The 27,313-nt window shown below is 42.6% G+C and overlaps 1 protein-coding gene across 1 annotated transcript; it reads left to right on the top strand.

Moving 5' to 3' along the window:
• Nucleotides 1-16,694: 16,694 nt before the first annotated feature.
• KCNV2 (potassium voltage-gated channel modifier subfamily V member 2) lies at nucleotides 16,695-24,235 on the top strand (the record flags this gene model as incomplete). Its single annotated transcript, XM_083351161.1, has 2 exons — nucleotides 16,695-18,029; nucleotides 23,954-24,235. The coding sequence occupies 2 exons, from the start codon at nucleotides 16,695-16,697 to the stop codon at nucleotides 24,233-24,235; spliced, it is 1,617 nt and encodes a 538-aa protein (XP_083207287.1).
• Between the last annotated feature and the right edge of the window lie 3,078 nt (nucleotides 24,236-27,313).

Here is a 27,313-nt window from a genome sequence, read left to right as displayed (position 1 = left end):
CAGGAACAGTGTTTGATGTCCATACTAATTTTACTGTAACAACAACAAATACCTTCTGTCAATTCAAGTGGGAGAAAATTTAAACCAGGCATAAATGTCTTCTCATAATATGATTTGGCAAAGAATAAAAAGCTTTAGGATCCTCCTTGAATTCTTGCCTAAGCCCTTGCTTTCTCCATTTGGTTACCTTCAGAATATCCTGATTTTAAAGGAGTCCAACTGAGATGCCATCAGAGGTCAGAAAACAGGGATCCAGTGTTGGATTCTGGATTCTCTCTTCTGTGTCTGGAAGGGAAATGCAGAGAAATTATAGATTTATTTATTCAATTTATTCAATTTCTACAGCCACCGATCTCAAAGAAGTGACTCTGGGTGGAGAGCAATTATGAAGTAATTAAAAATAGTTACAACATAGTACAAAATTAAATATATAAGGCAGCCGTGAAAAAAATGTCATCACAGTTGTCAATGTAGCCATGAGATGGGGCCCTTCACACAGGCCTTTTGCCTAGGCCTGGGCAAAAAGCCAAGTCTTCAAGGCCTTATAAGAAGCCAACAGTGTTAGGGTCAACCTGGATTCTGAGGCAAGAGTGTTCCAGAGGACAGAGAAGGCACATCTTCTGGTCCCTGCCTGCCAACACTCCATGGCTTATGGGACCCATAACATGACCAACCTGTTGGACTAAATTGGAAAAAGTTCAGAGAACAGCAACTAAGATGATTAAAGGGCTGGAAACTAAACATTTAAGGAACAGTTGCAGGAATTTGGTATGGATAGTCTAGACCAGGGGTCAGCAACCTGAAACAGTGAAAGAGCCACTCGGAACCAGTTCCCTCACAAAAGGAAAAACTGGGAGCCGCAAAAAATATGTGTGCATGCGCTTACATGCGCGCATGCGCAGAACAGGGTTTGACTGAAGAGTGGAGCCAAGGCGAAGTATGCACCTACCCTGCATATTTGAATTGATTGGTTGAACTTTTTAGTCCCACTTTTTTTTTTGACTGCACATGGCAGAAGACCGGGAGCCGCAGGAGACAGCTGAAAGAGCCGCATGCGGCTCCGGAGCTGCGGGTTGCAGACCTGTGGTCTAGACTCTAGACTCTAGAGAAAAGAAGGACTAGAGGTATTGCAGTATTTGAGGGGCTGCCACAAAGAAGAGGGGGTCAACTCATTTTCCAAAGCACCAGAAGGCAAGACAAGAAACAGTGGATGGAAACTATGGTAATCAAGGAGAGAAGCAACCTGGAATTAAGGAGAAACTTGCTAACAGTGAGGACAATTAATCAGTGGAACAGCTTGACTTCAGCTGGATTTTTTAAAGAAAAGACTGGACAGCCACCTGTCTGAAATAGTATAGGAACTCCTGCTGGAACAGGGGGTTGGACTAGAAGACCTCTAAGATCCCTTCCAGCTCTGTTCTAACTAAATTAGATGAGTAGAAACCATTGGCAGAAGACAGTCCTTTCGGATGCTTAGAAGCTAAGTGTGGTGGGCATTCTGTAATAGGGCTTTGCAGTGTTTCAGATATGATTTCAAAAACACATTTCAAAATACACACAGGTACAACTACAGTACAGCACCTCACTGCAATCCCTTAAAGCAGCCACATTTTTTTGCAAGATCAAATGCAAAGGCACCAGTAGAATCCCAGGAAAAGATTCAGCTGCTTTAACAAACTGCAGATCATGTTTCTAGGTGTTCCAAAACCCTTTTCCAAATTATTCTGAAGTGCTGCATATCTCTGTTCAGTGGCGTAGCGTGGGGGGTGCAGGGGGGGCGGCCGCACCGGGCGCAACATCTGGGGGGGCGCACTCGACGGCGCCGGGATCCGGCAGGGCGGAGGCACCGGAGCCCCAGCCGGGAAGGGCCTGACGCCCCACGGCGCGCCACACACACACACACACACACACACAAACACACAGCGTGACTCCTCCTTCGGGCCGCTCCGACCAGAAACTCCATAGGCCACAAGTCGGAGGCGCTCTTCTTTGCCTGGCCTAGAAGGCTCCGGGGAGCCAGGCCCGGCTGGAGCCTGAAGTCATCCGGTCCCTGGGGCGAGCCGAGTCCTGCCGAAGACAGCCTTCGCCAAGGCAGGGGCGATCAACTTACCGGAGCGGCTTTTTTTCCCCCCCGCCTGGGTTTACATTTCATGGCTGCAAGCCCAACTCTCTTCCTCTCCGCCTCCTCCTCCTCCTCCTCCTCCCCCCCCCCACGGTCCTCTCCCGCCCAATCGGAACCGGCTTTTTCTGCCCGGCAGAAGCCGTCGGTTGTCCAGAGAGCTCCTCTCCGAGCGCTAGCCCTGCGGAGAGGCCAGGAAGGTGAGGGGGGGCGGGGACGCGCTTCAGGACAACCTCGGAGCAGGACCGGGCTTGTCTCGGCTTGTCCCTCGCCGTAAAAGGAGCCGGTCAGTTTCCTCCTGGCTTCCGGAGCGCGCTAGAGAAGGGAAGCGCGCCCCGTTGCCGCTCGCCGCGGGTTGGGAACTGCAGCGCGGAGAGAGCTATAATTATCTGGGCCTGGGAAGGGATGAGTCCTCCTCACAAAAGGAGATTCCCCTGGGTAACAGGGGTCGGCAACCTTGGCTCTTTTATGACTCGTGGACTTCAACTCCCAGAATTCCCAAGCCAGCTACGCTGGCTCGGGAATTCTGGGATTTGAAGTCCGCGAGTCATAAAAGAGCCAAGGTTGCTGACCCCTGCAGTGGCGTAGCGTGGGAGGTGCAAGGGGGGTCGGCCGCACCGGCCGCAACATCTGGGGGAGCACACTCACACTCGCAGCTCTCTGCCCTTGCCTGGCTCACTCTCTCTCACAGCAGTGCTGGCTGTGCGAATCCAATCCGAGCCGCCGGGTCACCGTCCACTGTGGAGGGGGGGGGTGCCAGGCGTGCGGTGCGGTGCGGAGAGAGAGCGAGGGACTATCTGGGGGAGGGACAGTGCAGCGGCCGCCCAGCAGGTTAGGGGGCGCAAATTACTTGCCTTGCCCCGGGTGCTGACAACCCACGCTACGCCACTGTCTCTGTTCACTTCAGCTGAACCTTATAGTAGCTGTTACTTGAATGGATGGCAGCACCTGACCATCTGCTCAAGTAAGGCAGCACTGTATATCAATTATTATACTTTTATGGTTAGGATTTGTAGGGTTAGGGCTAGGGTTTGAACTATATTTTTTCTTGGTAGATGGATAATTGGTTCACTAAGCTGGGTGGAAATTATAACTTCTAAGCCTGCTGAAAATTAGAGCTTTTCCTCAGAAGCATAAGGAAACGTATGCTACATTAGATGAAAGAAAATAAATGACCTTCTTGTTTTCAGTAATGATTACCTAGCTGTCTTCTCCTAAACCTAAAAATAGGATATAAAGACTATTAAGGTTCCTGGTAGCTGATATTTACAGATTCTCAAGATAGAATTATCAGCTGTGAATTTTCTAGTCTGTAGAGAGCAATCAGAAGCCATATTCACCCAGTATGTGCTTATCGTATAGGAAAAATGAATGTAATATTCCCAATTTATGAACATTCAACCTAACTGCAGAATAGAATCTATGTATATATCACATCAATGAGAAGTGATCAGGAAGCCTGTTTTTTCCTGATTGGGCATATAACACCATACATGGAGTCCCTCTCTTTTGCATAGGGAGATGATCTTGCATTTATCCATCTCTACTACAAGTTTCCTTCCCTGGATTCCCAGGGAATTCTAAATATTTCTTTTTTTTGCCCCAATTAGGGATAGCTTACACTGTACACTGTAAGTTGCCATTATACTTAGGTAATATTAATGACATCAGCATTGAGCATAAGATGCAAGAAACATCATTTCATCACTGCCTTTCTCTAAGCTGCTAGGAATATTGGAGTAATGAGAATCCCCCATCCCCATCTCACACAAAGGGACATAAAATAAATTGCTTATACATGTACCATCCACACTTTTGCTTCATATATTTGTGTAGCCATTTTAAAAAATACCCATCTATGAAGTCATATCTTCCTAAGTCACTTTCTTAAGAGAGCTCCTAGGCAGTTGAAATAATACTATTGTGTTTGAGGGAGGGAGGGAGGGGGAGAAAGGAGAAGGAAGGAGAGAAAGAGAGAGAGAAAGAGAGAGAACTAGAATCCTGACAACTACCCAAAAGGTCCACAGAACTTTAGCATTTCAAAGAAACTATTCATTTTGTTCTATTTTCAAACATCTGGCAGCTGCGCTTGAAATAAATTGGCTGAGCTGGTAAACCCCAGAGCAGGATAGGAGATCATACAGATGTGGATCTAAGTCTGAAGAAGCATGAAAATCCTGTGTGGAAGGATCACTTCATTCAGATAAACCCTCTTGGAGTCATTAGCTCACTAAGTTTCATCAGCCATCCTAAATAATTCAGTGTCAGTCACAATTTTACCTCTTTTCTAACCCAGGTTTGGCCTTTTGCAATCTGGTGCCCTATGGAAGCACTAAATAGCTGGGAGGGTGCCTGGTGGGGATGTTTGCGGTAACTTATATATATATAAGGGACGCGGTGGCTCAGTGGGTTAGGACGCTGAGCTTGTCGATCAGAAGGTCGGCAGTTTGGCGGGTCGAATCCCGAGTGCCGCATAGCAGAGTGAGCGCCTGTTACTCGTCCCAGCTTCTGCCAACCTAGCAGTTCGAAAGCACGTAAAAAATGCAAGTAGAAAAATAGGGACCACTACGGTGGGAAGGTATCAGCGTTCCGTGCGCCTTTGGCGTCTAGTCATGCCAGCCACATGACCACGGAGACGTCCTTGGACAAGCGCTGGCTCTTTGGCTTTGAAACGGAGATGAGCACCGGCCCCTAGAGTCGGAAACGACTAGCACACATGTGCGGGGGAACCTTTACCTTTACCTTATATATATATATAAATAAACTGAACAATGCAGTCCCACCAAACTATATTGCATATGTAACATTGTTCTTTGGGTATGTTTTTATACCCTTCACTTAAAAGGAGCATTTGCTGAGCTTCTTCCCTTCTCTTTGTATAAACCTCTCCAGTTCATTAAATTCTAACAATCTCAGTGTTATAGCCACGAGAGCATGCATTCATTTGGTGTTTCTCAACAGGGGGTGTGCCGGGAAAGCATTTCATTTGGGAGTCAATTCTTCAATGCTTCCAGAAAGTGGGGCATCCTTTTGATCTGAAAGGCATACGGTAATTCAGTTTCTAAAGCAATAAAGAATTGAGCAGTTACAAACTTCCACAGAGGTGTTAGATTAACTAACTGGTATTTTGACATGTGGAATGAGGTGTAGATCCTGAGAATTTGCCTCTGCCAAATTGAATGCAGAATGCTGCAATTCAAAGATGACTGTGCCATTTGTCACAGTATCCTAAGGGATGCAGAACAAATCCCATTTTCTTCAAATGTTCCTCAGAAGTTGTTGTAGCATGTCTACGCCATCTGGCTTTAGATTATATCTGTTTCCTGTTCCACATTCAGCAGCTTTGTTTGTTCTAGCAAATATTTCACGATTCTGTAGAAATGGATTCCTCAGTTACAACCAATTTAAATAATGATCAAATGGAAAATAAGTTGGGGATGCTTAGACTTCAGTGGCTTGGCTACTTACCTTTAGATAAACAGCAGACCGGAACCAGTTTGTAATTCTGAAAAATCAGTGAGAACGAAAGGCTTATGACAAGTAGGCCCATCAGAAAATGCCTTATGCTAAGCCAGGTCATGGGCCAATCTGACTCCAGAAGAGTAACATTGACTCTAGGGTAGGAGTGGGCAACTATGGCAAATTTACGACCTTTGGACTTCAATTCCAAGAATTCCTGACCCACCCATGCTGGCTTAAGAATTCTGGGAGTTGAAGTCCACAGGTCATAAAATTGCCATAGTTGCCCACCTTTGCTTTAGGGTTTCTGATCCACCTAGAGAAGGTAGGGCTGAATCTGATAGCTTCTGTATGCTAGAACCATATAAGTAGAGGGATGACTTGAAACTTAACATAAAGAAAACCAAGATCATGGCATCCGGCCCTCTCAATTCCTGGCAAATAGATGGGGAAGAAATGGAGGTAGTGACAGATTTTATTTTCCTGGGCTCCAGGATCACTGCAGACGGGGACTGCAGCCAAGAAATTAAAAGATGTTTGCTCCTGGGGAGGAAAGCCATGGCAAATCTAGACAGCACACTAAAAAGCAGAGACATCACCTTGCCAACAAAAGTGCGTATAGTCAAGGCTATGGTCTTCCCAGTTGCAATATATGGCTGTGAAAGTTGGACCATAAGAAAGGCTGAGCGCCAAAGAATTGAGGCCTTTGAACTATGGTGCTGGAGAAGACTCCTACGAGTCCCTTGGACTGCAAGATGATCAAACTGGTCAGTCCTAGAGGAGATCAACCCTGACTGCTCTTTAGAAGGCCAGATCCTGAAGTTGAAACTCAAATACTGTGGCTACCTAATGAGAAGGAAGGACTCACTGGAGAAGAGCCTAATGCTGGGAAAGGTTGAGGGCAATAGAAGAAGGGGACGACAGAGAATGAGGTGGCTGGATGGAGTCACTGAAGAAGTAGGTGTGAGCCTAAATGGACTCCAGAAGGTGGTAGAGGACAGGAAGGCCTGGAGGAACATTGTCCATGGGGTCGCGATGGGTCAGACACGATTTCGCAACTAACAACAACAAGAGGGATGACACCATACATTGATTTAGGTTGGAAATTCAAGGAAAGCATTTAACATTTCCCAAGTTATAAAATTCTAAAATATTCCTCCACCCCTAAAAAAATGAATCGTGAGGATACAGGACCTACTTTCATTTACCTCAAGTCTGTATAAATCCACAAATATTCTCATTTGTGATTTTTCTCTCCATTTTTTCTTGCAGGGCTTGTGGTGGGGGTAGCCTTGCTTCAAAGTAGGTGTGGTTCTGGTGCTGAAAATTGGGCCATTCACTGGGCTCAAATAACATTAACAGAGCCAGGAAAACAGAGAGAATTGCTCTTCAAATAATGTTTGGTAAGCCATTGGTCATTGATTAAGACATTGTGGCGGTGTCCTCAGAATATGGCTATGATAATAATTTATTTTGAAATGTATTTGTTAATTTGTAAAAGAGGAAGAAGAGAAAGCAAGCAGAAGGAAACAAGAAAAAAAACAGCTATAACAGAAATCAGCTATGACAATAATGCTGATTTACAGGTAGTCCTTGACTTATGACCATAATTGAACCCAACATTTCTCTGGCTAAGTGAGACAGTTGTTAAGTGAATTTTTCCCCATTTCACAATCCTTTTTTTGCCACAGTTGTTAGTGAATCACTGCAATTGTCAAGTTCGTAACACAGTTGTTAAGGGAATCTGGCTTTTCCATTGACTTCGCTTGTCAGAAGGTCGCAAAAGGGGATCATATGATCCCGGGACACTGCAGCCATGATAAATACATGCCAGTTGCCAAACATTCAAATTCTGATCATGTAACCATGGGGTTGCTGCAATGGTCATAAGTATGAAAAATAGTCATAAGTCATTTTGTCATTGCCATTGTAACTTTGGATCAGCTATAACAGAATTCAGCTATGACAATAATGCAAATGGTTGTAAGTTGAAGATGGCCTGTACTGATTCACTGTAAAGGTTTTAAAACTCCAAAGCCTTGAACATTCTAAAGCGCAACTGGTATTTTGAAGTAGAGTTTCCCCACTCACCTTCCATTCTACCCCTCAAAATTGGGAACATTTCAATTCCCCACCCTATTAATTCCTCTCACCACATTTACTCAGTCAACCTGGGTGAGAAAAAAAGCTGTTGGGTCTCATCAGCACATTAAGTGTTTCATTGCACAGTGTACAATATAATTCTAGCGTGATTAATTAGCTGGAGTACTTCAGATCTCAGAAATACAGCAAACTGTTAATGTAATTGAATTTTACAGTCAGCACAACAAATTAAGAGAGAGAAGCAACCCACTACATAACAACTTTTTTTTTGCAGTTCATTAGCAAAGGCATAAATACTCCTAAACACAAGGTGGATCTTCCTTCTGAAACGGAGCAATGCTGCATTTTTACCCCACACTTCAGATAAGCGTAACAGTATATCTTGATCACTTGCTTCTCTTAGGGTTAAAGCTACTGGTAGATTTATTTTCTCTTAGGGTTATTTTATGTCTTCCCAGGTACATTGTTTTGAAGGTGAGACTTGTGTTAGGAAATCAGTCAGGTCAAGGAAGAGTTAGTAGTCTATCTTTATAATGTCTTCTTAGAGAATTAAGATGGTTGTTTGGATTAATAACAAAAAGGGAAAGTATCAGATGAGGGTGTTATCAGAAGAAGGGAGCCATGTTAGTGGCAAAATTATCAGGACGAATCTGGTGGCAACTTTTGCAATTAATGCATTTTATTACAAAGCATAAGCTTTTTACTAGATGATCTGATTAAGTGAACTGGAAAAGTGCTACCAAATTCCTCCTGATTGTTTATCAGTTGAGGGGCAGTTTCTAGATTAATACATAGAGCCTGGCCAGCATACCTATGAAACTCTCTTGAAGTGTATGAAAGTGTAGAGTGTGGCTGGAGATATTTTGGAGATCATTCTGTACAATTTCTGTGGCCTATAAATACCATTAATTAAAAAATATAATGATAGGAAAGGACAATCTTTCTTGACTTTCCAATTTTATTCAATAGATCAGCACTGTTCATACTCAATTTATTAGGAAACATTTGATCACCATACCAGCCCCCTTTGGTAAGACCATGCTGGGAATATTACATCCAGTTTTAGTCACCACAATATAAAAAAGATGTTGAGACTCTAGAAAGAGTGCAGAGAAGAGCAACCAAGATGATTAGGGGACTGGAGGATAAAACATAGGAAGAACCAGGGCTTTTTTTGTCATAGAACGCTCAGAATGGAGTTCCGGCACCTTTTTTGGATGGAACCTTGTAGCATAGGCAAGGCGGGTTGGATGAGATGTGTGAGTTCCGGCACCTTTTTTTTTTTTTTACAAAAAAAGCACTGGGAAGAATGATTGCTGGAATTGGGTATGTCTAGTGAAAAGGACTAGGGGTGACATGATAGTGTTCCAATATCTCAGGGGCTGCCACAAAGAAGGGGGAGGGTCAACCTATTCTCCAAAGCATCTGAAGGAAGGACAAGAAACAACGGATGGAAACTAATCAAGGAGAGAACCAACCTAGAACTAAGGAGAGATTTCCCGACTGTTAGAACAATTAACCAGTGGAACAGCTTGCCTCCAGACATTATGGGTGCTCCATCATTGGAGGTTTTTAAGAAGAGACTATATAGACATTTGTTCGGAATGACAGTCTCCTGCCTGAGCAGGAGATTGGACTAGATGGTGCCTTCTAACTCTGTTATTCTATTATCAGGAGAACATTTTGCTTTTTCTAGGAGTCTTCATGTACTCACTCTTTGCCACTCGTTTCTTCCGGTCAGTCATCCTTGCTAGTTCCCTTGCCAGAGGACCTTGGAGATAAAACTGAAGGCCACATGAATTCTTGCAACGAGCAATGTACAGTAGGTCTCCCTGCTGTAGAATATCACCAGGACTTCCCACATCCCAAATCCTGCTTATTTTCATTGAATATTGCTGTAAAAGTATTTCCTGTACTGGATATCAAGGATATTGTAGGGTAAAGGGACAGGAGAATCGATTTTTAGTTGATAAAAAAAATAGCTTCCATACAAATTGATTTCTGTACTATGGTTCAATCAATACATGTGACTTTAAGAAAGTTCTATTGATTTTAAGAAGGTCTTATTTCTCAATAAATGAGCACAGAATTGCAGCCCTTAAGCCATTCTTAACCAGGAGAGCTTTGAATCAAATTATTTTTGCCAGCAAAAATTTGCTGTCTTTTCTTGCACCCTCTCAGACGGAAAGCCTTTGTAGATGCGCTTCTGTGCGTTTGGGGCCCAGTTGTTTTGAAACTTATCAGATGATTTGATCTGTCTGGGGGACGGGGGACTGGTATGGTGATCAAAAGTTTCCTAATAAATGAATATGAACAGTGCTGCAGAAAAGTGTTTTGAGTTAATTATCTCAGAGGATGACTCCATTCTGGTTGAATGTGCTGGCCACCAAACATTGCTTATACCTTTTTAGAGTTTTTAGAAGGATTCCTGAAGCTATAACTGAGCCAATAAGAGGACTTCAATGAATGCCTTTCTAACTTTATAAGGAGGTGTCTTAGGCCAAGGATGTATGATTATTAATAACTTACTACTAGGTAAGTGCGTATAGGGTTGCAGGGTAAATTATGCTCATTAGCTTTGCTAACCAACCTACTTGGTGAAATACAGTCAAGAGTTTATAGCACCAAGGGCCAGGACCTATCATGTGAAAATTGAACCACACAGTCTGTTGTACACTTATTGGACTCCCCATTGATCAGTACAGCTTCTGATTCTTATGTGTAGATTTTAGGAGCAACTCTTGATATTGCTTCGTGCAATCTTTCACCTTCCGTTTTGCCATTGGTGTACCGTTGCCTTTCTGTCTTAATTGTGCTTGTCTTCTTGAGGACATTTCCCAGGATAAGTTTTCCACTTCTGCTTTTCCACTTCATATCTCTCTAAGAGAGCTTGCCAATTCCAAGTACAGGAAAACTGCCTAATTCAAACCATTTCTTTTTGCCTACAGCTGTGGGAACGCAGTTATACAATACTCTCCCACCAGGCAACAAGAGCAGGACAGAGGAAGGCAATGGGGCGGCTCCAAGGGAGGAGGAAAAGGCATTGAGAAGTCACACCTTGGGGCTGCATAATAAAAAGGGAAGGTGTGGGCGGTGCTGGTTGCTGAAGGCAACCGTTTGCAAAGGACTCAAGTTTCATGGAATCATGTTCTATTTGCCTTGCCTGTGAACAATTCTCCATTTGGATCATGCTCTGTTTGCTTTTGGGACATTTTGCAGGTCTGTAAATAATAATAAAAGGGGTTTGTTTTTCCTGCATTTCCAGCCTATTTGTTAAAAGAGGGGTTTGTCCTTGTGAGTTAACAAGGACTCACAAAGGCTGGGACACAACAGCAAAAACTTCAGATTGAGCATTATACTTGGTGATTTCACAGGCATGTCCCTTTAGTTTGGTCCAGGATTAGCCCACAACCCTGTTATAGTTCTCAATAGTCTCCTAACCACATCCAAACCTGCTTAACTTTCTGATATCGGTCAAAAGGTGGCATAAATACTCTATATGTCATGCTACATATTAAAAGTGGCTGAGGTTTCGATTGTCTTGTCATGATTGCCACCTCAACTATTTTTATTCTCCTTTTTGGCATCCCCCTTCTACAGTTATTCCTATCCAATTATCTATTAAATCAGACATGTCACTAGAAGGGAAAATCGCGAAGCTGCGTCTCACTTATTTTGCTCATGTCATGCGGGGGAATTTATTTATTTATTTTATTTTTTATTTTTATTCCATTTATATCCCGCCCTTCTCCGAAGACTCAGGGCGGCTTACAAGCTTAGCAGTAGCCTTCATTCTATGTATATGCCTGCTTATTAGGGCTTTCACACACACCCCAAGCAGCATTATTACAAAGTCAGTTTATTGCCCCCAACAATCTGGGTCCTCATTTTACCTACCTCGGAAGGATGGAAGGCTGAGTCAACCTTGAGCCTGGTGGGATGCGAACCTGCACTAATTGCAGGCAGCTGGTGTTACTTAAGGAGGCATTAGCCCACTGCTCCACCAAGGCTACAGAAAGCAATTATGTTTGGAAGAGTTAGCAGTAAAAGGAAACCAGACCATCAGTGAACATGCTGGCTGGACACCATCAAAACTGACACCAACCAGAGCGTAGAACAATTTCAAAGAAGGAGTGCAAGATTGGAAGATGTGGAGAGACCTGGCCCATAGAATCGAATGAATGGATAACATCATCATCATTATATCTATTAAGGAAATGAAAAATAGTTCTAGTCCCATGAAATTTTGATATGCTTCTATAATAATAAAAAGGTTAAGGTGCTAATTATCTCCTTTTTTTGTAAAATCAAGGTAGACTCTATGTTGGTTACCAAGAGGCTTCCAAGTGCCATTCACAGTGTTGACTTGCCTAGAACCTGTATGTAGCTTGATACCAAAGCATCTTTGATACATCTTATTTCAGTCTCTAGACCCTACCCCACTGATTCATACACCCCATGTAGAAATGTTAAGAAGTCTTTTTCCGTGGTATGATATTCATGAGAGAGCAAGAAACCAGCATATTTTTCTCTGTTGCCCAAATCTTCTAATGACATATCTGTATGTTGTTTTCTTAGGAAATCTGTGACCACAAAGCTGATAATATCTATATTGGTCTGAATATTAGTCATAAGTACCATACTACACAGAATTGCTTTGAAACTAATAAACTAATAAAACACTTATTTTTTAAAAAAATAGCCTGAAATTAAAGAGAGCATTGTTTTCTTTCATCATCAGGAATAAAAAAATATATGACTTTTGGGGGGGCTTTTTAAAGCTTTTCTAAGGTTGGTCTGCTTCATATCATAATATTTGTCTTATGCTTTGGTGACATATATTAGTTACTGGATTAGGGAGATCCAAATGCAGGTCCAGATTCAACCATGGAACTTGGTGTGGGTTTTGTGGATTTCATCTGAACCTAATACCTTCTCCCGAGAGGGTATAAATGCAAATGCATGCATGAATGAGTGAATGAATGAAAATATTCTGATTATTAGAATTGTAAGCCACTTGGGGATTTTTTTGCCATTGGAAGTGATGTAATTTAAGACTCAAGACCTGGACATTTAAGCTGATCTTGGCTGATCCTGTATCTCGATCAAAATGTGAACCCAGAGTCCTTATTGTTTATTCGATACAACCACCCCAAGTTTTCTGGACCTCAAATAAAGAACTGTCTTCAACCTGTCTATTACGTAGATATATGCACTTTCCTGACTTGACTTTTAAAAATTAAGTTCTTACTCAGTTGGTCTTTCTGCATCTCCATGCTTGCATTTACCTGACATTTTCAAATGATCCTATTTTAAACCCAGAAATGTACATTCAGAAACCTTTATTGGCATTTGTGGATTTAGTAGTTAATCCTCCCCTGATAACAACATTCTGTAATTTTCAGCTGACTGGCAACCCTGGAATGTCCCATTAACTCTCCGCTTTAATTTAGAAAGAACCACAAATTTCTTCCTTGCTTTCTCCCAAGGGGTCGTTGGCTCTTTCTTCTGATTCGTTGGCCATTTTTTTGCGTCATCATGCAGACAGCCACCATTCTTGGGGACCTCTCATGCAGTGAATGATAGATTACAGGCTTCCTGACAAGGTTCATTTAAGACACAAACATCCTTCCCAGGGCATTGGCTGGTTACGTCTACAGAAATACCTGCACCGTTTCAAAATAGAATATTCGAAAATAATGGAGGGAAATTATTACAGAGGTAATTAAGTGGCATTGTGTCTGGAGAAATGGGCAGGCTTCCTCTTCAGGACTGGGCTTTGCATAGCAAGTAGAGGACTAATTTCTGCAAATCTTTTCTCCTCTCATAAGGGTGAAACCGATATGGTCACCACTGTATTCCATTTTTAAATATATTTTTTTTTGGCTGCACTGAAAGGTTTTGTTAAACTCTTGCCAAAATAACAAATCTATTGTTATTGCCAAATTACTCCAGTGGTACATGTAGTCCTCGACTTAACGACCAAAATTTCTGTTGTTAAGTGAGACAGTTGTATGGCTTTTTTGCCACAGTTGTTAAGTGAATCACTGCAGTTGACAAGTTAGTAACCTGACTGTTAATTGAGCCTGGCTTCCCCATGGACTTGCAAGAGATGATCACATGACTTTGGGACACAGCAACGGTCATAAATATGAGCCAGTTGCCAAGCATTAGAATTTTGATCACAGGATCATGGAGGTGTTACAACCTGCAAAGATCGCAACTGTGAAAAAAAGTCATAAGTCACTTTTTTCTGTGCCGTAACTTTGAACGGTCGCTAAATGAACTATTGTAAGTCGAGGGCTACCTGTACTGGATTTTCGTTCAGTTTAAGCCAGCATAGGTAGACTTTGTTTGGACAGAATTTTGTGGATGGTGGTGTGTGACCTGCTGAGAATTACCCTACCAAAATGGGTGGGACCAAAAGGGGAGGTGGCCTAACCAGAGCAAATCATACCCCGTTCCAAAATTGTATGTATTGTGACATATTTTTTTAATCAATTCATTTCATTAAATGGTTGATTGATTTCTTGAATCCCTATTGTTCTTTTTATACCTCCATGATTTTTTAAAAAATCTATTATCTGGCCTAAAAGACCCCAGAGAAGCTTCCCCCACCCTTAATATTTTGTAAGTTATACACAAAAAATAATATAGAATGCTTTTCCACCATTCACCGATGTCATTTTACAATGACAGGTGAAGTGGCAGTCACCTGGAACTGGCAATGATATGATTTGCAGCCAATCTCTGTCACCAACTGCAGGACAGAGGCACCACATTTCATGATGTTCAGAGCCTTGAAAAGCTTGTTAAGATCCATGGCCTATTTCCATCTCCTTAAAGCATATCTGTCTGTGCCTATTATGTTGCATCTGGAATACCTTATTCCCAACATCAGCAATTGTGCATTAGCCCCTTTATCCAGCTATTGCTTATCTATATACATTATAATTATTACAGAGACATCAGAAACATGGCAAAAGGAAGCTATCCATTTACTAATCCCCCTTCCAATCCCAACTCCATGCCAAAAGCGAAGATTATCCCAGTTTTCATCTGATTAGGAAAGAAAAATTCCACAAATTAATTGAAAGCCAGAATTCAAAGCCTGCATAACCGGGGGGGGGGGGGGGGGGGAAGGAACTAAACAAAAAGTCAGGTGATCAAAATCTTATCAAGTTCCCTGTTGTTTATTCATGGCAAGTATTCAGGAGTTTGTGCCAATACATATTTGACATTCATGCCAGCCCGTAAGTCAGATTTAAGCTGTTGGACAACCTAATACCCATCAAGCAGCTGTGGAAATGCATGGGGTGGGGGTGGGGAAGAAGGAAAGAGAAGAACCTGCATGTGATATACAAATATGGAGCTTTATCTAGAGAACATGCCAGTGAAATCAATGGGTCTTAAAACACACTTTCACACATCAGTCTTACAAAGCCCCATGAGCAGCAGAATGATATTCACAAAGAGTTTATTACAAAATGCCTTCTTCTCTTTGAGGAAGGACAAAGCAAAACACATGGCCATATGCCACATGTATGTGATGTTCAGTCTCTGGGATCTCTACTTAAAATAAAAGCAAAAGCAGAAAGATTCCTATCTTGAGGCTTTAAAGCAAAGGTGGAGAATTTGTGACGTTCTAGGTATGGGCGAACTACAATTGCTACCAAGCTAGTTGGTGTGGCCAGTGGTGAGTCACTTAACATCTGGAGAGCTACAGGTATTTCTCCTTTACTGATACAATTTGCTGGCATTGAAACACTAACGGACTGTAATATGTTTGTGGTTACAAGTCTAAAGGCAGGTGCATCAACATTCGTGAAAAGCATTGCTTTATTAAAGATTAGTCTACTGCAACTGGGGTGAGAAACATATTTTGCTCTGACAGCTGAATTTTGTCTGAGCAAATACATCAACGATCACCAGATGACAACAATTGGGGTCATAGGCCAATGGCAGGGTCATCTTACTTACTACAATAAACTGTTCCATATTCTGTTCCCAAAGGAACTCGTTTAGTAATTGTACAAATTAAGTTGGCATGCATATAACATTGTGTTTTGTCTAACACGTTCTCCCCTTGTTAATCAAAGCAATAAGCAAAAAGCTATGCAGAGAAATCAGTCTGCTGCATTGAATCGGGTACTGGAAGCTTGACTTCTAGCTTTTGAGGTCTGACCAGGCAGATTTACAGACCAAAACAGCATCCAGCGTCCCTTTCTCTGTGTCCAGTGCTAAGGTATGTGGGGCACAGTTACTTTTGTGTTCTGGATCAGGATTTCTCAAACTTGGCAACTTTAGGATGGGTGAACTTCAACTCCCCGAATTCTCCATCCATCTTAAACTAGCCAAGTTTGAGAAACTCTTCTCTAAGTCAGCCTGAATCCCTGCACTACCACTGAACTGACTATTTGGAGCATTAACAAAAATTGGCATTAGCTTTGCTCCCTGTAAAATCTGCTCCAGCCAATAGAACAGCTGTGTAAGCATGGATGGATCACACTTTCAGGAGGGGCAGGGGCAACGGAGGGCAAGAAGAACATCTGAAAGGAGGGATTAGCATTGGGCCATGTGAGGAACCCTAGGCTCTCCTCCATTCTGGAAACATACTGAGAAGATCCCCATAGTGATATATTGATTTTGATATGCTTACATTTTGAAAAATTATTATCCAAAGATTATTGGCTCTGCAGACCTTCACGTCACAGATAAAGGGAGCCGAAGCTAAAATAGGATAATAGCCTTTAAATCCCCTTCTGTAACTACTCAGTTCTTCCCTGTCAGCAAGATTAAAGTGATCAACAGCAGCGTCTCCTTCCCCGCCCCACTTTTCCATGCCTGCATCCCATCCTGAGTTTTAGCAACAACTGGAGTGAAGAGTGACTGGAGTGAAATGTGAGGCTGGCTGCTCGAGTCGCGAGTGCTTTGAGCAGGAAGAAGCAGAGCAAGACAGCCGTGGCAAGAAACACATCTGAAAACCTGGGTGGTGGGCTAGAGAGTTTCACCCATGAGAAATTTCAGTCAAAAGAAGCAACTTTCCATCTCGGATGGAAAAGCGCCCGAAACTCCACTGGTGTCTTCTGCAGAATGCAAGGCAGCCGAGCGCATAGACACCCAAGCGACTTCTGCCTATCAATTGCAGTTGTCCCAGGAAACTGAGAAGTACTTGGGCGAGGAAGAGGAGGAGGAAGAGCAGAAGAGACGCCTTTCAATATTTGCATTTGACCCCGCTTTTGCTGCTAGAACATTAGTTTCCTCCTCGGTGCTCAACATTAATGTTGGTGGCCGAACCTACCATCTCACATACCAAGCAGTGGCCACCTATCCCACCACGCGCCTCGGTCGCTTGGTTACTTCCACCGATCGCCATTGCCAGCTAGGCCTCTGTGATGACTATGCGGCTCAGGGGGATGAATATTTCTTTGACCGGGACCCTGCAGTTTTCCAACTGGTCTACAACTTCTACGCTTCCGGGGTGTTACAGGTACAAAACGAGCTGTGCCCCCACAGCTTTTTGGAAGAGTTGAGCTACTGGGGGGTCCGTCTCAAATACACACCCCGCTGCTGCCGTATCTGCTTTGAAGAGAGATGTGATGAGCTGAATGACCAACTGAAAGTGCAGGAGGAGCTCCGTGCTCAGGCAGCTGCCCAGGAAAGCGAGGCTCTCTTCTGCCACATGCGCTACGCCACGCAACGGTGGCACCTTTGGAACCTCATGGAGAAGCCCTTCTCTTCCACCATGGCCAAAGCGATGGGGGTTGCCTCCAGTTTCTTTGTTCTCATATCTGTGGTGGCCCTTGCTCTCAACACAGTCGAGGAGATGCAGCAGAAGGACAAAGCCACTGGAGAGGTACGGCCGGTGTTGGAACATGTGGAGACCTTCTGCGTGGCCTTCTTCACTCTGGAGTACGTACTGCGGCTGCTCTCTACCCCTAACTTACACCGCTTTGCTAGTAGCGCTCTCAATGCTGTGGACCTCATTGCTATCTTGCCCCTCTATCTTCAGCTGTTGATAGAGCTTTTTATCAATGAGACCCAGACTGGCGGGCATGGGTCTCACCATGAACATGACATTGAGAAAGTGGGGCGAGTGGGCAAAGTAGGGCAAGTGCTGCGCATCATGCGGCTGATGCGCATTTTTCGCATCCTGAAGCTAGCCCGCCATTCCACAGGGCTCCGAGCCTTTGGCTTCACTCTACGCCAGTGTTACCAGCAAGTAGGTTGTCTCCTGCTCTTCATCGTCCTGGGCATCTCTGCCTTCTCAGCCATGGTCTACACTGTGGAGCATGATGTCGTCAGCACAAACTTCACCAGCATTCCTCAGGCCTGGTGGTGGGCTGCTGTAAGTACTTGCTGTGCTCTTTGTGACCTGACCTTCCCTTCTTGCTCTTTATTTAGAAAAGCTGCTTGTTATGAAAGGAGCAGGATGTGCCCAGATTTTGAACATCTGTTCTGAATCCTTGGTTTTAGAGGAGATGTAAACACAGACACCCCACCCCACTTCCCACTGTAAGCTTTAGTACATCTGTTTCAGTAGATCAGCCTGTAATCAGCGAGGCTTGGCTTGAATTGGATGTCTTTTTTGTGGCAGTGTTCCACACGGGTGGTCTTCTTGCAGCCTTCATGGCTACTGCATGAAAAAGAAGAGGAAAATAGAAAGGAAAACATATTGGAAGCCTGAACTTTGCAGGGGTTTCTGTATGCTTTTTTTTAAAAAAACCAGAGATTTCTATATGCCAACTGACAGCAAAGCTAGTATTTATGGAGACCGTAAAGATGGCTTCGCCTAATAATGTACCAAGAATAAGTGAGATTGATGCCCACAAAACATGTAGAGTTGAAGCTGCCTTTTGAAAAATCAAGAGACAGGCAGATGCCAGAGGTGATCACAGCTGACAGACACAGAGGTTCTTCAAGAGGTTCCTGAAACAACTGACAATAGACCAGAGCACGAGATGAGTTCTCTTTTTTTATTTTTTATTAAGCTAGTAACGATGGACCAAAATAACAAAATGGGAAAGCTGCCTGGGTCATTGGATTGTAATATGATATGGAATTTATAATTTGTAGACCTATTGCTGAAATACAGTAGAAGCTGCCAGTAGTGGTGGGTGAAAATTTATTGTATTCCCTATAAATTTAGTGTCTTGGATAAACAACACCTGGACAAAGGTGTGTCCTGCAAATTTCTCCATGGTCTTTTCTCTCAGCTGTTATTTGCTAAGTCGCCAGGCTAAATAAAAAATGGAAACTGGAATTACCATCTTAAGGTCAAGAGTTGGGTGTGTGGATATTCTCCCGTATATCCAATGTTGGCTTTTTATATACCACTCATGTAGAGAATAAGTTATGTTGTAGAGGTATTATTTAACCTCACCAGCAAAGTATTGCCGTAGAATGGAGCAAAACCCATGTTGGCTCCATGTGGTGCAATATGCATGCATCGCATGTGATAGGTTCTCATTGGGGTATATATAGCTTTCTACATTTGCTTCCAGTGAGGAAAAAAAATGCCTTATGTTATCTTGATTTACCCCTTGAATTGAAAAATAAGGCTACCATTTAAGAAAGTTCAGGAACACTAATATTGTCCAACAGGAAATGGTTCCATAAACAGATGCATCCAAGCTGATTATAAATTTGGAGTGGCTTAGCATCTATTCCAGAAGTTGTCAAGCCAATTTAGGAATACATAGCACGCTACAACACATCTGGAAAATATCTCCACTAATGTTTTCCCTTTCAAAGTAGAAGACAACAGTCCAAGTATGCACTATTGTTAATGTTTTGCTCAGATGAATGTGGGCTGAGTACATGCTTATGATCAACCATAATTGGCTTAGCAATATCACCCAGAATCAAGGTAACAACCTAACAGAAAACAAAGTATCGTCATGAATAAATCCTGAAAATGAATATGTTTTGCTCCATTCTATGGCAATACTTTGCTGGTGATGTTAAATAATACCTCTACAACATAACTTATTCTCCACATGAGTGGTATATAAAAGCAATTCTTCCTCCAGTAATCTTGATAGATTGCCTGGTGTAGCAACTGAAGACAAGATTCTTCCCTGACCGCAACACGCAATTGTGTTGAGCTTCATTTAAATGAGGCCTGATAACACTAGTTGTGACATGTTAGGTAACTGAATACATGTTATGACTCCTTTCACATGTTCCTCTAGTACAGTGTTTCTCAACCTTGGCCACTTGAAAATGGGTGGACTTCAACTTCCAGAATGTTCCATCCAGCCAATTTTGAGAGTTGAATTCCGCTCATCTTCAGGTTACCAAGGTTGAGAAACATTGCTGTAGTATCAGACAGATTCATTCTCTGTAACACAGAGGTAGGGAACCTGTGAGTCTCCACATGCTACTTGCAGCAAATCCAATTATTATGCAGTGGTATTTCAGCAGCAACTGGAAACCCCGGGCTTCCCAGCCTTGCTATAATGCAAGTCCATACAGCTTCATAGACATCAAGTGGAAGCCATGACAGGTCCCATAAGCCATGACATAAGCCATGATGACATGGAATCATCATATCAATGATTCCAATTACATAATGGCTCAGTTGTGATGTGGAAGATGCCAATTGTATAGCGTATGTCATTAAAATGATGATGTCACAACATCTATGGTATCACCTCCCTTCCATGGACAATGCGCAGAAGGAGCAGAAATACATATGGAGGAATAATTGCACAGATTTCTTTTTACCCCAGCTGACTTGTGCCTGGCTGGTTGAGAGGAGAAGGAATGAAATATTGTGCAGAAAAATGATCACGCTTTTTTTTCTTTACCACTTCACATTAGCTGAAGGTGAAGAAAAATGGACGTTCAAATTAGTTCTCAAAGGAGAAGTGGGGCTGAAGTGAAATGTTTACATTGTGTTCCTCTACGTCAGCTATTAGCAAGGTGGCTAAAGGGCATCAGGGTCCTTTTCTCAGAGTATGGTCGTCATTCTGGTTGATGGTTCCTGAGTTTCTTGGATTTCAGTTTCATGCCAGGGGAAGATAAAGATATGGAAACACCTCCAGTTGGGCAGTCCCAGAATGGGAGGGTAAGGAACCTGTAGGCTTGAAAGACAGATGAAGAAATCGAAACCAACTGTGGTAGCACCGAGGACCAGGGCTTTTTTTTTCTCATAGAACGCTCAGAACGGAGTTCCGGCACCTTTTTTGGATGGAACCTTGTAGGGTAGGCAAGGCGGGTTGTATGACACGTGTGAGTTCCGGCACCTTTTTCTTTTACAAAAAAAGCACTGCCGAGGACTATCTCTAATCTCAAAGGTGCTTTTTCCAAAAGGTAACTGGACTTTCTTGGTTTTTCCTTTGAAAATGTTTCACTTCTCATCCAAGAAGCTTCTTGGATGAGAAGCGAAATGTTTTCAAAGGAAAAAAAAACACAAAATTCCAAGAATGTCCAGCTGTCTTTTGGAAAAATCACCTCTGGGACAAACGTGACCTGGATGATTGAGAATCTCCATAGATAACGATCCCTAATCAAAATTAAAATTTCCCCAAATTCCTGAAAAAGAAAGAGGATAAGGAATGGCCTTTGATCTGCTGCAAGGCACAATTCAAGCCTGCTTTGGAACAGCTAGTCTGACTGGCATTGGACCACCCTTGTTCTTGCATTTCCCTGCACGTAGCATTGAGGAACAGAGAGAAGCTCCCAGCCCACACTACGTAGAAATATAATCACATGTATAATTCAGAGCAGCATTTTTCTTGATGATCCGTTCTTCTATCCCAACTGTACCTAACATGAAAGACGATGAAATCACAACAAGAACAACAGGGCAGAGCTATTTTCCTATGCTCTCCAGGAAATCACATGAGTGAAAAATGCTGTTTGGTGACCGCTGGCTATTGTCAATACTGCCTCTCCCTTTCATCTGGTTGTTTATTTTCAGAGCTATTTCTCTGCCATTTACATCCAATTCCCGTGAGCCAATTTCCATTGGAGCCTCAGACTAATCACATTTCTCTCGGGTGCACCCAACAAGCAAAATCCCCCTGGCTTTGCATCTGAAAAGTCATACTATCAATCGTAGCAACCATCCCAAAGATTTATTTTTTTTACAGGATTTTCCCCTATTTGCATTTCCCCCTAAATCTACATGCAAATCACCTCTGTGGGAGGATGTTCAGCAAGCTTCCTAAAGGCCAAGTAGCTGCCACGGTTTGACACAATAAAAACAGAGTTCGGTCTCACCGGGAAAGCAGTAGATCATTCAGAAAGGATTACAGGAGATATATGCAGTGAATTGTGGGTTTTTACTTTTGTGAAGGTATGTCAGACAATTTATCCTAGGCTAAAGACTGGCTCGGCCCTGGGTTGACTATTAAGCAAAATAAGCATGTACAGGTAATTCTCAACTTACAGCAGTTCATTTAGTGACTGTTCAAAGTTACAATGACACCGAAAAAAGTTACTTGTGACCCAAAAGTGCTGCATCACATGGCAACTGGACTTTCTTGTCCGCTTCTTGGATGAGAAGCGAAACGTCTTCAAAGAAAACCAAGAAAGTCCAGTTATCTCATGAAAAAGCACCTTCTGGATGCCTATGACCTGGATGACTGAGAATCTCCATGACGTACATGACCGTTTTTCACACTTCCGACCATTTACAGCATCCCCATGGTCACATGTTCAAAATTCGGACCCTTGGCAACTGGTTCATATTTATGATGGTCGCAGTGTCCAGGGGTCATGTGATCCACCTTTTGCGACTTTATGACAAGCAAAGTCAATGGGGAAGCCAGATTCACTTAACCACCGTGTTACTAACTTAACAAATGCAGTGATTCACTTAACTGTAGCAAGAAAGGTTGTAAAATAGAGCAAACAAATGTTTCACCCAGCAACATACATTTTGGGCTCAGTTGTGGTTGTAAGTCAGGGACTACCTGTACTTAGGGCACCAAGAGAAAGGGAACATCCCAGAGATGTTCCCCCTAGCTATCATGCCCCTATTAACTATTTGAGCCTTGGTGGAGCAGTGGGCTAATGCCTCCTTAAGTAACACCAGCTGCCTGCAATTATTGCAGGTTCGCATCCCTCCAGGCTCAAGGTTGACTCAGCCTTCCATCCTTCCGAGGTAGGTAAAATGAGGACCCAGATTGTTGGGGGCAATAAGCTGACTTTGTAATAATGCCGCTTCGGGGGGGGGGCCCGAAAGCCCTAATAGGCAGGCATATACATAGAATGAAGGCTACTGCTAAGCACATTGATTTGTGCTTAGAGTGTAAGCCGCCCTGAGTCTTTGGAGAAGGGCGGGATATAAATGGGATTAAAATAAATAAATAAAAAATAAATAAAATAAATTTGGGCGCTACACTCAATTTTGGTTTTCAGCACTGACTGAGTTTTTCTGACAGGTTAGCAATGGAAAGGCTGAGAGGCACCATTTGCTGGGCCGTGCTTAGAGCGTCAGTGGACCTTGATCCTTTTTCCCAGTTGAGAGCTGCATTTTCTTATTAAGATTCAGCTACCAAGGCCTTCAGGGGACCAGATGTGTCCCATTCCTTTCAGTGAAGACTGATTCATTTTGCCCTTTATCCTGGCTTCCGGCTGAGACTTACTTAAAAGCTTAATGCAAGAGATGTAACGATTTGTGTACATAGTTTAAAACAAAGCAAGCAGCTGGAGAGCAGTTTTTTGACACCACATTTTATGGGCAAAGGTTGAGGCGCAGGGTACAAGAGCTTCAAAAAGAAGGGGGGAAGCTAGTGGCACCATTCCTGTCCTAAAAACTACCAGATCATTATGTTTCTGAAGCCTCCTCTCAGGAACGGGCCCCAGGCAGACCCCAAAGCTGAAGCCCACCCATATGGTTAGATTTACTATCTAACAATATGGGCTAACCCGGGAGATGAATTAAGAGTCTCTTTTAGCAGGTTTTTATACAGATTACTCTGTAAGGCAAAGTTCTAATGCAACAACATGGGACCCCTTTTTACCATTTTAATAATCTAAGAAAGGAGTTCTCAACCATGGCCCATGGACCCCCCCTTAAATACTTTTGTGTCACCACTGATCATGGCCACAGATCCCCCCCAAGACTTAAGATTTAAATCATAACATTTTTCTTCAAGCCTTCGCGTTCACACACCCCTCCCTCCCGCGACAACATTGTGAGCCCTCCCCAGGGGTCTGTGGACCACAGGATGAGAACCACTGATCTATGATCCTCTCTTTAAAAGTCCACTTCTTGCTCTCCTGAATGATTTTCCCCACTCCTTTATTTACCTCAAGGTAAGCCTCTCTACTGTGGGATATGGAGACATGTATCCGGAGACCCACCTGGGACGGCTGTTTGCATTCCTCTGCATTGCTTTCGGGATCATCCTGAACGGCATGCCCATCTCTGTCCTCTACAATAAATTCTCAGATTACTACAGCAAGCTGAAAGCGTACGAGTACACGGCCATCCAGAAAGACCGAGGGAAAGTGGAATTCGTGCAACGAGCCATGAAGAAGGTGTCAGAGTGCTACAGAAAGCAATCAACCCCATCCCCAAGCCACAGATACAATTAATACAGGTAGTCCTCAACTTAACAGTATTTCATTTAGTGACTGTTCAAAGTTACTAGGACACTGAAAAAAGTGACTTGCAGCCGTTTTTCCACACAACCATTGCACGTGATCGAAATTCAGACGCTTGGCAACTGACTCATATTTATGACGGTTGCAGTGTCCTGGGATCATGTGATCACTTTTGGCGACCTTCTAAGAAGCCAGATTCACTTAACAACCAAGTTACTAACTTAATAACTGCAGTGATTCACTTAACAACTGTGGCAAGAATGGCTGTAAAGTGGGGCAAAATTCACTTAACAATGGACTCACTTAACTACAGAAATTTCTTAACGACTGCCTGGACTCCAGAAAGAGCAGAAAGAGGAGGAAGAGGATGGACTTAGAAATGGTACTAAATGCTTCATTTAAAAAGAGAGATTTGCATTCGGTTCGTCTCTCTTATTAGTTTGCTTAATAATGATTCCAACTCCTATTCAAACAGCTGATACTGGCTTGGAATTGGGATCCAACAATGGAGTCAATGAAGACAATGCTAAGAGCCAAGATAAATCTTGGGCAATGTCAGCTGTTTGGTCTGCAGCTAGATCTGTTAAAGGAGTACAGATAGTCCTCAACTTACAACAGTTTACTTAATGACCATTACAGCAGCACTGAAAAAAGTGACTTATGACGGTTTTTCGCATTTATGACCGTTGCAGCATCCCCATGGCCGCGTGATCAAAATTCAGCCACTTAGCAACTGACTGATGTTTACAACAATTGCAGTGTCCCAGGGTCACGCGATCCCCTTTTGCAACTTTTTGACAAGCAAAATCCATGGGGAAGCCAGATTCGCTTAACAACTGTGGTTAAAAAAGGTCATAAAAATAACGAAAAATTCACCTAACAACTGTCTTAGCCACAGAAATTTGGGGCTCAGTTGTGGCTGTAAGTTGAGGACTACTTGCATTAACATCCCTACTGGCATGATAGATGTTTTGGAGACCGTCATTGCGGGAATGTGTTCATTTTACTACATGTAATTTTGATTGCAAAGAAGAACAGTTGGAAGTACTTTTCTTCTAGTTTTCCACAGTCCAACCGATCTGGAAAGCACTATGTTGAAGATTAGTTTAAATGAATGAGGAATGCCAAAATCTTCCAGACATCCAGATTCACACGTTTTACATACCCACATTCGTAACAATAATATTAGAGTCAAGACAGTTACTTCATTTTTCTTTATGATTTTCTTCATCTTTCTTTACCATTTTCTGAATCTAGGGCATATGAAATTAGGTTCAGTTTGCCGGGGTAATTTTGAGAAATAGTTTTCTAAGTAATAAAATATCACCATTTGCTAATTGATGCCCATATATAACCTAAAGAGTGATGCAAAAATAGTGAGAGAGTGATGTAACAGCATGGGACATGCCAAATCAAATGTCCAGTTGAAATATAAAGAGCTAATATATGTAATTTAGTAATCCAAATGCATAATTCACATAGCCTCCAAATAACCACTTTAGCATAGTTCACTTTAATTATTGATTTGCTTTCTTATATTTGTTCCTTGGCATCATATAATATTACAGAGGAGTCAAAATGCATGCCACCTTTCCTGAATTGGCACCTCTGCTTTTTTTTTTTAACCATAAATTTTACCTAAAATTCCCAGCCAGCCCGATGTTTGGTCAAAGAGCAAACCGAGCATCTTGCAGAGTAAGGTTGCTAAAAGGATTGCTCAGGCCAGACGGGCTGTGGACTTCCTCATATGCACTGGGCAGTGCTAGCAACTGAGCTTGGTGGCACCTTCTGGAATGGAAGACATTCTCCACCCCTTTGGCAAAGTCAGTGCTGTAGCCTTCAAGAACAGCTTTAGCCTCACAGTTGAGTCTGGGGGCAAATACTCTCACATCAGACTGATGTCATTAATTCTGTTGAGACAATTTAAGAATAGATGGATAGATAGATGATGATTGATAGATAGATGATAGGTAGGTAGGTAGACAGACAGACAGACAGACAGACAGACAGACAGACAGACAGACAGATAGATAGATAGATAGATAGATAGAGATACAGTAGATAGATTTTATATGATAGATAGCTAGAATATACTGAAGCTTTTAGATAAACTTCAGTAGGTAAGATAAAATCAATAGAGTAGAAGTTTCTCCCGTTATTTTTGGATGGTGGGGGTAGGGTAGTTCATTCTCTCTCCCTTCTTTCTTTCTTTCTTTCTTTCTTTCTTTCTTTCTTTCTTTCTTTCTTTCTTTCTTTCTTTCTTTCTTTCTTCTTCTTCTTCCTTCCTTCCTTCCTTCCTTCCTTCCTTCCTTCCTTCCTTCCTTTCTCTTTTTTTTCTTTTCTTTTCTTTCCATGCTAAATTTATTTAAAGGTTTACAGTAAATGTTCATTTACTTCCTGCTTCGAAATATTGTGTAACCACAATATCCCTTTTCAGTAATGTAGGTGGCTTTGAGAACCATAAAAAAGGGAACTAAGGCTCGTTTCTGACACAAAGGATCCAATTGTGGAGTCACTGCTGAAGGAAATAATCTGGGCCATCCTCCTAGCTTTGTATAAAAACATGGCATCCAGACTCCTGGCTGGACAAACCACTAGGGAAGAATTACACTTATGTTGCAGTTACTACCAGCACTCTTCCAAGATCAATTCAAAGCGCTGCTTGTTATCCTTAAACCCCTAAATGATGGTGCACCAGTTTGTGTCAGGAAATGCTTCAGGAAAAGTGAATCTGCTTCTCCAAGCTGGTTATTTGTAGAGGGCCTGCTGAAAGTCTCCCCATTTCATGGGATTGAAATTGCAGAATTTCTCTGTGCTAGTCCCTACTCTGTGGAATAACACCCCCCCCCAAGAACTGAGAAAGGAGACCCCACTTTGCTAGTTTTTTGGAAATAACTGAAAGCAGTTCTATTCCACTAAGTATGACTCATGGACTTCAACTCCCAGCTATGCTATGCTGACTCAGGAATTCTGGGAGTTGAAGTCCATGAGTCATAAAAGAGCCGAGGTTGCCTACCTCTGCACTAAGCCTTTGGCTTTTGGATCACGCTTTCATTATGACATCAGTTC

This window comes from Vipera ursinii (assembly GCF_947247035.1).
Source record: "Vipera ursinii genome assembly, chromosome: 2".
Classification (NCBI taxonomy): Eukaryota; Metazoa; Chordata; class Lepidosauria; order Squamata; family Viperidae; genus Vipera; species Vipera ursinii.
The sequence above is the reverse complement of the archived record's forward strand: the minus strand, read 5'-3'. Positions and strand labels throughout refer to the sequence as shown.